Raw genomic sequence first — 16376 nt, 5'->3', positions numbered from 1 at the left:
AATAACTCCCATGGCAACAGACTGCCACCATAAACACCAGATTAAGAGTTTGCTGCAAAGCCAAAGGAGATGACAGGTTGGTAGGGAAGAGGCTGTAATTCAAACAAATCTCTTCAGTAATAGCTATGGGAATACTGAACATTACTGGCCAAGTAAATTGCTTTTTGTAAAAGTGTTCTCTTTTTTGAAGTTTGCCCCAGTGTGAAAGTCTCTCTGTAAGTCAGAACCTTAACATTATTTTAATGTACTGTTCTGTATTTAATAATCTTATGCTTCAGACATTAGTCTGTTACCATGGGAATGACAGCAGCACAAATACAGGATTACGGCTATCAACCAGAAGGAGAAAAGAAATTATGAATAAGCCTCGTTATGTTCAATAATTAGCAGCTACATAAAAAAAAACATGAATTTAGGTTGATGCATTTATCTCAGTGTTTGAATACAACTCTGAGTGTGTTATTGCTTTAAAATGAGATTCTTACAAACTGCCTAAGAATTCATGACTAACAGTTTGTACTTGATGTTATAATTCTAAAATTCTTTGCGTCCATCTCTTTTCTCTCTTGTTTTGGCTACTCTTAACAAAGACTTTGTTTCTAATGGAGAATATACAATTGGGTTCTAATAGGAAAGCCATGGTGACCTAGAGGAGCATATGTTTAAATTCAAGACTTGTTAAACCAGCGAATTCTGAAAAGAGAAAAAAACGGTGACATAGAGGGAAGGAAGAGAGAAAGAAAGAAAGAAAGAAAGAAAGAAAGAAAGAAAGAAAGAAAGAAAGAAAGAAAGAAAGAAAGAAAGAAAGAAAGAAAGAAAGAAAGAAAGAAAGAAAGAAAGAAAGAAAGAAAGAAAGAAAGAAAGAAAGAAAGAAAGAAAGAAAGAAAGAAAGAAAGAAAGAAAGAAAGAAAGAAAGAAAGAAAGAAAGAAAGAAAGAAAGAAAGAAAGAAAGAAAGAAAGAAAGAAAGAAAGAAAGAAAGGGAGAGGGAGAGAGGGGGAGAGGGAGAGGGGGAGAGGGAAAGGGAGAGAGGGAGAGGGGGGAGAGAGAGAGGGGGAGAGAGAGAGAGAGAGAGAGAGAGAGAGAGAGAGAGAGAGAGAGAGAGAGAGAGAGAGAGAGAGAGAGAGAGAGAGAGAGAGAGAGAGAGAAAGGGAGAGAGAGAGAGAGAGAGAGAGGAAAGGGAGAAAGAAAGAAAAGATAGAGAGAGAAAGAAAGAGAAAGAAAGAGAGAAAGAAAGAAAGTGTTTTCCAAGTAAGTAGCAGATTTAGTCTCTTTGAATATTTCTAAATCAGTGAGTAACTTAATTCAGTGTGCTCTCCTGCTCTTAACACATAAGGCAAACCAATGAAGACAAGATTCTAGATTGGGCAGCACTTCTATGTCTTGTCAAAGCTCCTGCCTCCCCTCCTCTACAAGGTTTTAGCATTCTTATGCCATTGGCACAACACATCACTGAAGGAAAGTAATTTTAGAACGTGCTGTCCAAATTAACTGGTCATGAATAGGCTCTGATTAAAATATAAAGAGCTTTTAAAATAATTTAAAATGATTCACTGGAACTAATTTAGAGATATTCTAATCTTTGAACGTGCACTGAACTGCAGTCTCCCTTGGCCCTCAGGCTCTCCTGAGTTAGGGACATTGGCAGTTGAGACTTCTGTGATTGGCTAAGTGATATCTGTGTGACACAAGCTAAATCAGTCATTTTTGCCTCCTTCTTTGACACATTCTCACTACCCGTTCCAACAGAGCAGTTCTCTACCCACTTTCTAGGCTATTAACCTCAGAGCTTATAGACTTTTTCCTTCCAGTGACCATCATCTCCTCCCTTGCCCAGATAACTGGAGGGTGCCAAATGAGACAAAGTGACAACTATTTAAAAATAGGATGAGAAAAAAGATCTCAGTTTACATTTTTCTGGGATTTGTTTGAATACCACTTTAGAGTAAGCAAAGGAAAAGTTTCCCAACTTCATGGTGCACCAGTAAGCTACTCTCCTTCCCCAAGAGCAAGTAAATGCCGAAACACTTAACTAGATTTTTAAAAATGTGAACACTGAATTCAAAGGCTTGTTCTACTTGCAGTTTGGGGAATTTCCCACTTCCTACTCCAGTCTCTTCAAAAGGACCCACAGCTCCCATTCTCCTCCAGGGACCCTGTATCTTAACCAAAAGTACTGTAGATAAAGGGAGGTTCTTTACAATCAGGTTGCAAGAATTAGTTGGGTTGTGTCTCTAGATGCTACCATAAAAGTGGGAAAGGTTTTCTATATGCTTACTTTCCTCAATGGAATATAAATTCCTTGAGTCAGGCAAATGCTCATCTTCATGCAACCCCAGACGCTAGCACAGTACTGAGTACCTTGGATATTTAAAAAATTACTGGTAATTGAGAAATAAGCAAAGGGTGGTTTCTTTGGGGCCACTTCTGTCCAGTTGTCCCCATTTTATCTGCCCCTCTCTCTACTACATGTGTGAGCTGCAACTTACTACACCAGCATCTGAGTCCTTCAGTTTTTGTATTACCGAGCAGGCGACAGGTCGGTACATCCAAGTATAAGATTCAGTTCACTTACCTAGAATAAAGACGAGAGAAAAAAAGAATTATTGCAAAATAGTTATCTCTCAGCAAATGATCAGGATTAAAAATGAACGTTAAATGTCTTTATCAATACTCCCCAGGCAGAGGGGCATAAGGGTATCTTCCATCCCAAAATACAAACCTCCAAATCCCTCCATTTCTAAAACCCTCTTTTCATTTGTCCTTAATAATTAAGTTTCAAGTTCTATCCTATCTTTTAGATATGCATATGGATGTACATAACACAGAGACGAATAAAAGTTGAACTTCCTGTCAGAGTTGTAATAAAAAAATTTTTTTCAAACTATAAAACCCCATATAAATGTGAGATATCAGAAAGTGATATACACACGTTTTGTTCTCTAAGAAAGAGCTATTTTCATAAAAAGAAGGAAAAAACTGCTCATGGACACTGCTGGGAACCCCTGGCTGACCTTGATTCAATGTCCTACAAAGAATGCCATTAGACACAGGGGATCAAATAGGAGTACAGATGTCTCATGGCAAATGCATCATCATCACTGGATAAAAGGCTCAAAGCCCACCTCCTACTCAAGGTGGGTCAGCATTGTTATCTTTATATTCAAAGGACAGCAATTCATTTTCATTAAGTGTTATAGAAATGACTAAAGTATGGATCTCCATGCTTCTTACCACCTCAAGTATTATAAGAGACCCAGAATCTGATTTTACACACCAAGTGTGATTCAACAGTCGTGCTAATATGAAGGCTTATGGACAGAGTTTTGCCACTTAAAGGCGTGTGTGTGTGTGTGTGTGTGTGTGTGTGTGTGTGTGTGTGTGTGTGTGTTTTGAGCAAAAAGCAGCAATTTTAAATGTCAACCAGGCCCTTTTAATTATCCTTTTTAAGGTGCTTTCCTTTCTTAGAGGTGAAAGGGGGGAGAAGGAAAAATAAGAAAGACTGGAAACTGAATGACAAGTTTCAGCCCCAAACTAGTTCTCACAGCCCAATGAAGCACCTTTTTAAAAAAAAGGAGAGGTTAATAAATGCTGAAACAGGCTACAACTTTAACAAAGGCACAATGTTATTTATATACACACATTAGCATAAGAATTTAAGGAATTATATCCCCCAAATCAGAGCAGGTTGTACAAAATAACACTCCAGAGTATTGTTAACTTTTCTCTGCCTAAAGGAAATGGGTCAATTTTTTAGTTCTTCAAACAACAAATTTCTGCCTGGCACAATAACTCACTTCTTTATGTTATGTACAGTCAGTTGTCCCTGAACGGGGTTGAAATCCCATCACAGTTCAAGATCTGGGCCTCAAACCAAAAGGAATAAGTCAATTAATGCGGGGATTTCCAGCACACTTTGCAATAGAACAGGCAGACACTTTTTGAGTAGATGAAGAGTTGCCAGAAGCCACAGGGAAGTTCACAGCTGCCTTAGTCACTGATCTAAAATTATATGACAAAGGAAGGATCTGAGCCCACCACAGTCCAGAAAAAAAAAAATCATTTTACCTTCTCAAAAGTTGACATCTTCAACTGAGGTTGATTATGTTACAAAAGTTCTACATAGCATCCATTAGGAATATAGATTCTTTTAACTCCACCCCAAGATCATTCCCGTGATGAGCTGTGTCATCATGAATACATCTCTTTTACAGCCAAAAAAATTATGTTGCCAGAGTCAAACTGAGATAAAGAAAAAGATTGTAGTCGGGCCCTCACCCCACTCCCTTTTCACAAAAAACCAAAGGGGGAAAAGTTTGTTACAAAACACAAATCAGTTTTTTTAAGCTATATTTTGACATATTTCCAAGAAAAGAATAAGTGGTAGGCATCTCGAGTTTGTATTTCCTGCTGTTCATAAAATGAAATGGAGTTTACTTCCCACTAAAACAAACAAACAAAAAACTAAAAAACCAGGAAGTATCAAAATACCACCCATTCAAAGGATTAAAATGCTATTTTAACCTAGATAGATGAACAATAAAAATTTTAAAAAGGAGGTGTAAGAAAAGCCCATCTAAGCCTAAGACATCAAAGGCAGAATAATACACCTAGGTATGGCAGGGGGAAGAAGAGGATTTATTTGGAAAATCTTGACTACAAGCCAAGTGCCATAACAAAGCAAGGCCAAACCTCAGTTTTAGTGATAGAAGCATGTATTGGAGCAGCAGGTCTCTCCACCGCCTGTCCTGGCCCACCACCTTCCCAGTGTATGTACATACAGAGCAATTCCACATTGTGTGCCCTATGTAACGTAGGCAGCAATCGCTCTGCGGAGGGCTACTCTTGAAAGATATCTGCAAAAGTCTCATCCACCACTCTGGCCACACTACATATCTTTTGCTTTTCTTCTCTTTTATTTATATATATATATTTATATATATATATAAATATAAATAAAAAATATATAATATATATAATATATATATAATATATAATATAATATATATATAAATATAAAAATAAAATAGAGAAAGGCATCTTAAAAAAACATCCCTCATTCACTGGAGAGAGCTTGGGGCAGGCACTCTTGAGCATAAGGGGCCACGGACAAAGATAAATGATCCATGGAATGCTGGGAATTTCAGAGAGGGGCTAGAATTGCACAACTAATCAAGCACCAGTTAAGAGAAAGGCTGCTGAAACCTTCATCTAGGAAAAGATGAAAGTCAACATATTAAGTTAACCAAAGATCAGGAACGAAAGTGGCTTTACCACTTTGAGTTTCTCTACCCTTGCACCCACCCCGCACCCCTCCATTCCTCAGGGACTGGTCTCATGAAGCTTAAAAAAAAATGTCCATTTTGCCTGCTCTCAGATCTACACAGCAAGCAGTAGGGCAAGGATGAATTTCAAGCTGGCCAAAGTCCAAATCCAACAGTTGCAGCTGTAGTAGCTGCCTTGTTTACAAAGCAATTCAGGAAGCTTTTAGAGGGCAGAGTGCACCAGACAGAAGGGGGTCTGTAAGCAAAACATGGAGAGTTCCCAATGCATTCTGAGCAGACAACACATCTGTTCTGAGGTCCCCCTTGGAACATGCTGCATACGAATCCAAGTCAACCTTTACTACTCATGTTTTTTCAGGAAAACATACCTACTTAAGCACTCAAATCAAAATTATATGCCGATAGTTATTGGGCCCTTGGGCCATCCCCAACATCCTAACCACAACATTGAGAACAAAGTACTACACAGTGCTGTGAACAGACTCAAGCCAACTCTGACCCGGCCTTCCTTTGCTTACTGAAGAAGTCAGGCCCATTCATTCACAGGGATTCTATTGGCATCTGAAGACCCAAAAAAAATTAAAAGCTGCCCCAAGAAAACAAGCATTTCCTTGGCTAGGCCTTGGGGTGGTGTATGAGAAACATCATGGTTCAGGGAAGGGCCCATTCAGAAGCCTGCTCTGCTGGCCTTGTGGTTTCCCAGATAGCCTCCAGATTTAAAGTATGATCTGCTCCCATTCCCTTTCAACACAATGTGGAATTATTTGCCATCAGACATAAATATATGAAACTGTGATAGCTGATGTTTTGTATTATGTTTGTTTTACTAAGAAAGGTAGAAAGAAAAGAGAAATGGCATGATTTCAGAGTAACTTCTGTAAGAAAATTCAATCAAAAGGCCACTTCAGAAAAATACAGGGATTTGACTGACTGAAAAAATAATAATAATTTTTTTTAATCCAAGTATAGGAAAAAATGCTATGAGTCAAAAAAAATTTATGTACGCTTATAGAAAGCTGAGTTAATAATGCATTTCAAAGAGTAAAGGACAAGGGTATACCCAGATTGGGGAGGGGAATAAGAATGAGAGGAAAAATTGAAAATGTACAAAAGAATATGAAATAGGCAACAGAGTAATTAGCCAAGACTGCAAGATATGGAAGAGAAAAACAAATTCTCTTTTAAGCTGGGCTCACCAGCATAAGACATATATTTGGGTTCTATTGTATTGTCTCCAAGAGCATCATCTCTTTCAAGGTATGTAGAAAGAACGTACCAGGAGTCATCCTTGTGCCTATATCTTCAGGACTATGTTATCACTCCAAATCTCCCTTCTGTAGGGACCTCTGGGAGGAAAAGCCAATGTAGCAACAAGCCAAGAGAAAGGATAGCCATAACGGAGCCTCTCCCACAACCATAAAAATGCTTTCCTTGCACTCCAATGAAAAAGCATGTACCCTGACTCCAAAGCACTGCAGATTTACAGTGGGAGTAAATGTTCAGCATAAAATCCTAACTATGTCTTTGTGTGTGCGGTACCTCCACAATAAATCAGCACAGTACAGAAACACTCTGGCACACCTCACTGTGTAATTACACATATTAATTACATGTTTAATCGCCATATATTAATATCATCTCACTCTATAATTACAAGGTGTGCATGTAAACCTAATCAAGGAAAACTTGAATATTTGCATAAAACTTGTAATGAAAAATACGATTCTACTAACAAGATAGGGATAAGAATGCATATCTGTGACAAACTGTTTGTGTCAAGAAGAATAGAAAGTGATTCTCTTTCCTGAACATTATTTCAGGCCCATTTAACACAATCTGTACCACTCAGTGAATGTGCAGTATCCTAGCACATCAACTCAGATTTGGATAATGTTCCTGACTTCAGATAAAATTTCATTACTATATTTAGTTATGGAATGATATGAAATGCTTACATTTTTAAAACTTAATAAAAACTGCAATAGTCAAAAGATTAGGCGATTCTCAGTGCCAATTTGCCACACAGTATTTAAGTAGCAAAACAAGTCTACCCACTGCCGACCCCATGCAGCCTATAACTTAATTTCAACCATAAAATAAACAATTAAGAAAAAGTACAGTGGTTTTAGAGTTCCTGGGGCCAAGGATAAAAGTAAATCTGATTTTCAGAGAGTTTTACAAAAGCAATGTTAATTACAAGTAATTGGCTGCCTGTGATTTTGGTACTCTCTCACTGGAGAATTGAAACTTAATAAGTTACAAGAGTTTAATTTCCCTCCGTTGGAACCAGAATTTGGAAAATTCCAAATTAACTGGCTTGGAAGGTTGGCAGCAACCAGGACAGTTATCTTTTAGCCCATACAACACAGAAATTCTCCCTATCTTTTATTCCTGAATGCTATCTAAATCTTATGAAAAGCCTCTTACCAATTATCTGTAGCAAAAGAAAACTTCTGCAAAGGTTAAAATGTGTTAAATGGGACTGACTAGACCGTTTTGAAAAGCTTGGAAATATTTGAGTTTCCACTTCTAATACCACTTAATCAATGATACTCTAGGAACATGTAAAGGAATTATTCACAATTTCACATCCAAATTAAAGATTCAGAACTCTAAACAGATGCCAAGGTTGCTAGGCTTGGTACAAGATAAGGTTTAGCAATGAGTCTGTCTACCATCATTGAATTCAGCATGACTGCCAGAAAGTCTAAGTCATTGATAAATTGACTGCCTCTGAAGAAACAAATGGAACTTCATTGTCATCCAGTGATCCCTGTATATTCTTGACTACATCACTCACCACAGACATGCTGTTGACTTATGAAAGGTGGTAATGTTTTTTAATGGAATGAGCCCTTATACAGGAAAAATAATTAACAGCCAATGATCACAATGGAAGGATGCAAAATTTTCCACAAGACATGGTATCATCCATCTGTCTCTTCCAAAATTTCATTCACACCTCAATTACTATTCATCTGTCACAGTCACTCCTAAAATCAGAAGTGGGTAATCAAATGAAAGAGAGATTCTCACTGAACTTTCATTGCATTGATACAGGAGAAAAAAGGCTAAAACCTATCATTTCATACCGTCATTAAATTAGTCCCTAAGTCACATTAAGCTTTTTTGATAAAAACTTAAAAGGAATCACTTGATTGACCTAAGGAAAAAGGGAGGAAACTGCTATAATAGTAACTTCTGCAGTATGTATAAAAATCCTGCACTCCAAGTCTCAATTGTTTATACTCTGGAAATTTCTGATCAAGAGCACCCAAACCTCATTTCTGTGACTGCATAGAATACACACACTTAACCAAAGCACTGCTCCTTGGATTTTATTGAGTAGCCAATACAGAACTAAGTGGATTCTTGGTTCTCTTCCTTGTTTAGTCATTTTAGTCTCATTCGACTCTGCATGACACCATTGGGGGTTTTCTTGGATCAGAGGTGATCTGAAAATGAAGCAGTTTGCCTTTTCCTTCTCCAGCTCATTTTGTAGATAAGGAAAATGAGGTAAACAGGTTTAAGTGACTTGCCGAGAGTCACACAGTAACAGATGTGAACTCTTCCTGACTCCAGACGTGGCATTCTATCCATGTACCATCTCACTGCCCTGGTTCTCCTCAGACCTGTACAGCTAGATCTTCTTCAATCTTCTTTGTGGATTCTTGTGCCTATCATATGTCCTCACTAGGAATGTACCCCAAAGCAATGTCCTGGGCTCCCTTCTTTATTGTCTCTCTATAACTCTCTCACTCTGTGGCCTCATGAGCTTACTTATCAGCGCTATGCAGAGGATCCTATTGTGGATTAAATTAGTGGGAGAAGTAATAGAAAACAAAATAAGGAAATCATTATAGAAATCATGAAGGAGTAGAGTATAGCCTCATGGAAAAGTTCCAAAGTTGGATGAATTTGCAAGTGAAATTTGGGAATTTGGCAAACTTTGGGAGGAAAATGAAGAAAATTCAAACAACTCTCAATACCCATTTCCTGGTTCATTTCCACTTCCCATTTGAAAGAGTATGGAAAGGAAGGCCAATAGGGAAGACAGAAAATTTGGTGAGTAAGGTTATCAAGTTACTAAGATGTGATATTTGGCTATAAAAGTTTTAACCAGGTGTTAATGGTTGGGATGTAAATACCCACAAACAGACCCAAAATCACCCTGTCTGAATTTCTGACACAAACATGATTGCTCTCTATATTTCAAGTATGGGCTGATCTCATTCCTGGAGGAGAAAGTGAACATACTCAAAAACTGCCTCTCCGGTTTACTAATGGGAATGAAATGTTCCTAAAGGAAACAGAAGCAAGGTTTCACTGGGAGGAAGGGGGTGGAGGTGATCTGAAGTAGCGGAGAGGTGACTTGAACCTTGTCAGAACAGTGGAGAGTAGGAGTGTGTTATTACAGATAGAAATGAAAGGAAAAAAGCATTTGTACAATTTAAGCTTAAAGATGTATTTGAGGGTCTTCATGAAAGAGGAAGCTAGATTCTCTGAAGAGAAAGCTATTTGTACCTAAAGGCTGAGTTAGTAAAACCAGAGAAGTTAAGCTATCATCCAGTAATAGAAAGAAAGGAGCACTAATAATTCATTATTCCCTATTCAGGGATACTGAGGCATGTTGTTGTGGTAACATGGTAACATATTCAGTCATTTTTTCAAGGTCTATCTGACTTCGTGACCCTACTGGGAGTTTTCTTGGCAGAGATACTGTAGAGGTATGCTATTTCCTTCACCCAGCTCATTTTACAGATAAAGAAACTGAGGCAAACAGGATTAAGTGACTTGCCCACGGTCACACAGGCTAGTAAGTGCTTGAGGCCAGATCTGAACTCAGGAAGATGAATTTTCTTGTCTTCAGGTCCAGCACTCTAGCTATAAGACCCAGAAACACCTTCTTGACTTGACTAAATTACAATTTGCATCCTTAAAAAAGTGGAAGGAAGCAACTAGGAGAAATTCTATCCTGTATCCTGGAGTCTCCTAAAAAGCTGGAAATGGTATCTAAGATGCACATGATGAGGGAAAGAGACCACTATAAATCAGATTACAAAAAAAAAATAAAAATAAACTGAGCATAATCTGGAGAGTACCCTAAATTTCATGAATGTAGATTTCCAAGCATTCAGAAGAGAGATCGATAGGATTCCCCTGACTAAAATACTACTGAAAAAGTCAGTCTTAGTGAGATGGGTGATACTTTAAAAAAACTAAATTTTGAAGGCACAAAGGGAAACAATTCCAATGGGGAAGGAAAATAGAATTAGAAAAGAGTCCAGTGTATAAGGAATTCAACAAGGAATTTAGTTTTGTTGATTTTAATAAACAGAAGATAGCAGGGAACAGAAGATGATAATAAGTGTGGCAACTTCCTATAAAAATCCTATCAGAAGGTCTAAAGCTCAGAATTAGTTGGAACTGGTGAGAGATGCTAAGGACATCAAAATAAGTATTTTTAGCTATTCATGAGAATGACCATTGTGATAAAAATAGTGAAACAAAAGGGTACTGATACTGAAGGAAGAAGAGAGATGCTACCTAGTCACCCTTTGCTTAATTCAAGTCATCTGGCCCAGATAATCTATCTCTTCAGGTACTGAAAAAATTAGCAGATGTCACTGCTGGGCCATTGTCAATAAAATGTGAAAGAATGTGGAAAATGGGAATGGTGCCAGAAGATTGGAGAATTGTTAATCTGTTTTGTTTTGTTAATAAAAAGAAAAAATAGAATCTGCTAATTATATACCAATGGATTTGACTTCAACTTTTGGGAAATTTTTCTGAGTAATCACTCAGATGTTAAAGATGTTAATGAACATCAACAAAACATAATGATTGCAAAAAAAACTTGCATAGGATCATCAAGAACAAGCCATTCCAGATAACTCTATTACATTGGCGGAATTAAAAAATTAGTAGGTGATAATTCAGAAAGTATAATTTATCTTGATTTTTATCCAAGCTCTTGATAGTAGGTCATATTATTCATGTCAAGGAAATGGAGAGACAGTATAGATGGCGATACAATCAGATGCACTCAAAACTGGTTAGTCAAATTCCAAGAATAATGGGATTAGGTCACTATGGCAGAAAGCTTCCAATGGAGTATCCCCAAGATGTGTGATATTTTAATTATTTTATCAGTGACTTAGATGAACAGGTAGATGGTCTTCACATTGTGACACACAGCTGGAAGGAACAGACAAATCAGGATCCAAAAGGTCTTGACAAAGGTTAGAGTACTGGTTTGAATCTAATAGGATGATATTCAAAAGAGATAGATAAAGTCTTATACCTGAGTACCCCCAAAAATGTCAATTTCACAAAAACTAGATGAAGGAAGCAATGATTAGATAGCATTAAAACCTGGGCTATATTGAGAGGCTTATAACTTCCATGAAGAGGCAATAGTTATATTATACTCTGCTTAATCAGAAATTACCTGGAGTACCACATTCAGTTCCAGGGGTCCTAGCTGAAGCAGTTGTGATAAGCTAAAGAATGCCTAGAAAGTGACCCGGAAGAAAGGTCTCGAGTCCATGCCATATGAAGATGGATAGAGGGGACTGGGTATGTTTAACTTGAAAAAGAGAGAAAGAGGGAAATGGAGGGACATTATCTGTGTTCGAGTCTTTAAAGAATAGGCTGTCATGTAAAGTTAGAATTATATTTATTTTATTTGACCTCCAAGGGTAGAAAGAGGAATAATGAATAGAAGCTACAGGGGCAAATTTAGCTTTGATTTCAGAGGAAACTTTCTAGAGATTTGAGCTGGGCAAAGGTGGAATGAATTGGCTTTCTAGAAAACCACCATTTCTCCTCCTTGAAGATCTTCAAGCAGACAATGGATAATCATTTGTCAAATGGAAATTCCTTTTATATACAAATTCAATGAGAAGGCAGCCAAAGCCCTTCCAACTCTGAAATTCTATAATTCTGTGACTCCAAAATCTATATATCTGGTCCTAGTGTCTCTGCTGAGCTCTAGTCATGCATTTCCCATCTGCTTGTTGGCTATTTCAAAATGGATGTCCTGTAGGCATCTCAAATTCCACTCATTTTTCCCCCTCTTCTAAACTTCTGTTTTTCACAGTCACCACCATCCTCCTAATTTTATAAGCTTGGTGTCATTCTTGCATACTCACTCTCCTTCATTCCATATATGTAATCAGCTACAGGATCTTGTCATTGACCACTACATGCCCGCCAACCATTCCTTTCTTTGTACTCAACCAGCAACCACTCAAGGCCAGACCCTCATCACTTCTCATCTGGACTATTGCAATACCCCTCTAACCGTTCTCCCTGCCACATCCTCACCCCTCCCCCACCCATCTTCTGAACAGCTGCCAAAGTGTTTTTCCTAAAGCAAAAGCCTGACCATGTCACTCTCCTAACTCAATAAACTACAAGTGTACCTTTTTGCATTCAGAACCAAATATAAACTCCTCGGTTTGACTTTTTAAGACCTTCAGAGGCTAGCCCAAACCTACCTTTCCAACCTCTACAATTCAGTCAAATTGGCTTTCTTGCTTATTCCTTATATATAATAAACCATATCCAATTCCATACCCTTTACACTCGTCTCCATGCCAATGCAATTCTCTCTTCACCTCTAACTCTCTAATGTACTTTGATTCCTTGAAAAGACTGATCAAATAAAGTCCTTCCTGATCCCCATCATTACTAGTACTTGCCCTTCCTGCAAGAAAAAAAGAAATTACAGTATTATGTGTGTATTTATGTTCATTTATTTGTGTGCATGCTGTCTTCTCCAATAGAATTGAACTCTATGAAAGGCAAGGACTGCTTCATTTTTATCTTCCAAGTGCCACAGAGTCTGGCATATATCATAGATTTACTATTATTATTATTAAACTTAATTCTCCTCAAAGATGACTTATCATCATCATTTCTAAGTGAAAGGCTGCATGGGGACATTCCCTAGGAGTTAATCATTAGAAAAGAGAAGACATAAAAGAAACATGTACCTTTGGACACATATCAGAACCCCAGAGGTAATCCATAAAATAATGATTGCCATATGAATACTAAGCCCATCCAAATCCTTCACTTCTACTGATAGTAACAGTCCTGAACACAATTATGGTTAGACCAATGAAATTGGTCTCCATGACAACAGAGAGAGACAAGGGGAAGAGAAAGACAACTCTTACCATGCAACTGTGATGGTGGTATTGAGCATTTTTCCAAAAGGAAAAATGCATTAATTACAATATGAAATGACGAATTTAAAACTATTTTTAATTTTTTCTCAAAGAACAGCAAGTACTTATTTAACAAAACTTCTTGAGACAATACAGGATTCATATCTTTTTAACCCAATATTCTAAACCTATAAGAATATACAATGAAAATTTTGGTATTCCTGAGGCACTGTGGGATCCTGAAATGTTTTCTTAAAAAAAAAAAAAGATTAAACTACATTAAGCAAAGATACTGGTTTGTGGGTTATTACTACATATGGCAATAAATTTTAACTATCTGATATCCAAAACATCTGGTTAACAAGAAAAATGTATAAACCAGTTTTATACATTAAACATATTTATTGAGGTTAATATAGGAGAGAGAAGGATATTTGGAAAGATCAATCAGCATGCCTCTGGACTTAAAATGGATATAGTGAGGTGGCACGGCAGATAGATCACTAGGTCTGAAGTTGGAGAGACCAGTCAGTGTTCAACTATGGTCTAAAACATTTACTAGCTATCTACTTCAGTGTCCTCCAGTATAAAATGGGAATTACAGCAGCATCTACCTCCTAGGGCTACAGTGAAGATCAAATGATATAATATTTGTAAGGGACCTATCATAGTGCCTAGAATATAGTAGGTGTTTAATAAATGTATTCCTACACCTTTCTCGTTCCCCTTCCCCCAAAAGAGTTTACAGTCTAGAAGATGTGCACAAATTACCAGAATACAAGAAGTTCCTTCTAAAGGCCATATAACTAATAAAAATAAGGCACTATGGGGAGCTCCCAGGAAGGAGAGAACATTTCAAGTCTGGGGTGAATAGGAAGCCTTCATGGAAGAAAATTACTTAGCTCAAAATGATCACATCCTCAGAGAAGAGCATCCTTGTCCTTTGGTTGCTAAATTAAAGAAGCCCACCACACACAAACTATGGTGACACACAGAAATGGTGCTTACAAAGGACTCCAATTTATTATTATCTATTCCTTCACCTGCCATGTCTGGCACGCTGTTTAAATACTGTAGTGCCGTAGCTCTCTCACTGATAATGCCAAGTCAAACCATTAATACACAACTTCACTGGAGACAGTGACAGAAAATTCCAGCTCCAGGTCATGCATTTATGAAAAGATAATCAAAGACACATTTTTGTGAGAAGCAAGAATCACATTCAAAGTGGTGTATCTTTGGCCAATTGTCCGCTGCTTTCCTGTATTAAATCTCCAGAGTGTAAAAATATGAAACAATATATTTCTATTTTTGCCCATCAGAACCACTAAGCCCTGATATGAAGCGAACTGCTCAGATTGTAAACATGGAATGAATAAATCTGCTGGGTAACAGTCAACTCAAGTAGCACAAATCACATCTCGTATTCTGTGTAGACTCTCCTTATCAGTATTTAAGCAGCAGAGACAGTTAGGGCCAGCAACTGTAGATAAAGCACCCCACACTATTTAAATTCATCTTGTATTTTTGTCCTGCACAAACATGTATTGCTTATTCTCAGATTCGACATCTACGCAGTGGGAGCATCAGCAGTCTTCAGGTGCTAACTTGTTGATTTTACTGTTTGTTAGAGACTTCGGCCACTCTCCCTCACTACTGGAGTCGTGCCAGAGAAGAATGGGAACAAAGGGGAGACGATGGAATCATGCCTTCACAACTTTAGCTAAGCACTAAAACCTAGAAAAATAGTCAATACATGTTTTCTTTTGAGTTATTAATATAATGAACATTTTGTTTTTGTTTTATTAATTAAGAGTATATTAAATGTTTGGATTAAAGTTTATATATTTTTATCAGAACTGAGTATTTTGTTTAGGGTCACAACAGGAATTCCTAAGAGACTGATAGGGGAAAAGAAATAAGTTGTCTAGAAAAAAATTGTACTGCGGGCCCAGATGTTTTCCATTCAATTTTTTTTAATTAAGAGTCATAATCACTTTATAAAAAATATTCTTAATATTAGGCATATGGTATATAATTTTTTAAAGACATGTTCATCTAAAAGATGTCAGAATTCTCCAATAATCACAGAAATACAAATTAAGACAAATTTATAATCAAATACATCAAAAACAATCAAATTAATATTGGTAGGCTTTCTGATCAAAATACTTTCTATTATGTTTTTTGTGAGTTGGAAGAGATTGGTGGGACCAAAAAATCTACCAAACTCATGATTATGACAGTGATTCTTTTGTGTTAGAATATAAAATTATATTTATATAATATAAAGTTACAATTACTGTAACTTACTTGATCAGAATCAGCTGGGTTGCATAGTGGTTAGAGAGCCAGGCCTGGAGAGTTCCTGGGTTCAAATCTGACCACAGATCCTTCCCTAGCTATGTGACCATGGGCAAGTCACTTAATGCCTATTGCCAAGCCCTTTCTGCTCTTCTGCTTTGGAATCAATAGATTATTGATTGCAAGAAGGAAGATAAGGGTTTAAAAAAATAAATTTAAAAAAATTAAAAGGTATTCAATTTTGAAAGGCTTAAGAATTCTGTTCAACCCAATGGCTAATCACAATGCCAAGAGATCAATGAAAAAGCATACTATCCACTCCTGACAGAGATGACTGCTTCACAGTACAGAATATTTTGGACTGAACAATGCAGGAATTTATCTAGTTTGACTACACATACTTGTAACAAGGGATTTGTTTTTCTTTTACAAGGGAGGGAGAATACTATAGAGAAAATGGATTTGGGTTCATTGAAAAAAAAATAATTTAAAAAAAATCATTCTTTTCCCGTCTAAAGATAAAAAAAATGCATTTGTGTAAAAATATATAGTTGTATTTATATATATATAAAGCTGTCTTTTTTAAATGGAAATAACATCTCTAAAAATTAG

General features: G+C 37.0%; 1 protein-coding gene across 7 annotated transcripts in view; it reads right to left on the bottom strand.

The window, feature by feature from the left end:
• Positions 1 to 16376, bottom strand: part of CADM1 (cell adhesion molecule 1) — a 354670-nt gene that overhangs the window by 237097 nt on the left and 101197 nt on the right. Inside the window, exon 1 of one of the 7 annotated variants that reach the window (XM_016433843.2) lies at positions 2488 to 2513. The exons of the other annotated variants lie outside the window; for them this stretch is intronic. Coding sequence (XP_016289329.1) covers positions 2488 to 2498 — 11 coding nt within the window. The 5' untranslated portion in view covers positions 2499 to 2513. Of the gene's footprint in view, positions 1 to 2487; positions 2514 to 16376 lie in introns of those variants that run through there. 7 annotated transcript variants of the gene reach the window in all.

The sequence above is a fragment of the Monodelphis domestica genome, chromosome 4 (assembly GCF_027887165.1).
Source record: "Monodelphis domestica isolate mMonDom1 chromosome 4, mMonDom1.pri, whole genome shotgun sequence".
Taxonomy (NCBI): domain Eukaryota; kingdom Metazoa; phylum Chordata; class Mammalia; order Didelphimorphia; family Didelphidae; genus Monodelphis; species Monodelphis domestica.
Note: the sequence above shows the minus strand (reverse complement) of the source record. Positions and strands in the feature narration are given on the sequence as shown.